Source organism: Blastomyces dermatitidis (genome assembly GCF_000003525.1).
Source record: "Blastomyces dermatitidis ER-3 genomic scaffold supercont1.15, whole genome shotgun sequence".
NCBI classification, from domain to species: Eukaryota; Fungi; Ascomycota; class Eurotiomycetes; order Onygenales; family Ajellomycetaceae; genus Blastomyces; species Blastomyces dermatitidis.
The window spans coordinates 95976-96739 of NW_025544788.1; the positions used below are offsets into that span (position 1 = coordinate 95976).

Below are 764 nucleotides of genomic sequence, written 5' to 3' on the forward strand. Positions count from 1 at the left end.
TCATGGTGTGGCAGTGGCCTTCATGACTATCAAGAAAGCCAGGTTGGAGATGGCAGTGTCAATGAGCCGCGGGAGCACTGCTCTCATTGTCACATCTTCTTCTTCTCCTGCTTCTTTTGCAGCCGCGGTGGTAGTCACTGTGCCTTGCAGTGAGGTGTCATCTCTTCTGCTGATCAGTTCATCTGTGTTCAGTCTGTTCTTCACCCCTCTCATCACTGTTGCAACACCACCCTCTCTCTCAGTCAATACAGTGATGTATGACCTCATGTAGTCATTCAGAGAGGAACTCAGAAAGAGCTTGATTTCAGAGACAGTGACTCTGAGAAGCTCAATTCATAGTTTCTCTCTCATGATATGCCTGAGCCCTGCTCAGAATGCTACTGAGTTGAGTCTGCAGAGTTCTGTAGTTTCTTCATCTTCTCTCTGTGAGAAGGCTCTGATGTAGTCTCTAACTGATATCACTACTTGTCTGCACTGCATCAAGCAGCTGAAGAAGAGAGAGATTTTATACATTCATTTCTTCTCTCACTTCTGTTATTTTCATTGTATCTGTAATAATAACTTCTGTCTCTCTGTAAGTATTATCTCACAGAAAGACATTGTGTCAGTTTTAATAAGAAGTCTAAATACTCAAGCAGTACAGAGTAAGAGTCTCAGAGCTTTAAGTATTGACAGATTTCATCAAGGCTGAGAAGATCTCTCTTACTCATCTGTAAAAGAAGATGAAAGCATAAGTCTCTGAGATAAAAAAACATCTCAGAATA

General features: G+C 41.8%; 1 protein-coding gene across 1 annotated transcript; it reads right to left on the minus strand.

Moving 5' to 3' along the window:
* On the minus strand, positions 1-267 carry BDCG_17966 (uncharacterized protein; the record flags this gene model as incomplete). Its single annotated transcript, XM_045427006.1, has 1 exon — positions 1-267. One exon carries the CDS (start codon positions 265-267, stop codon positions 1-3), a length of 267 nt encoding a protein of 88 aa, XP_045282905.1.
* Positions 268-764: the final 497 nt, after the last annotated feature.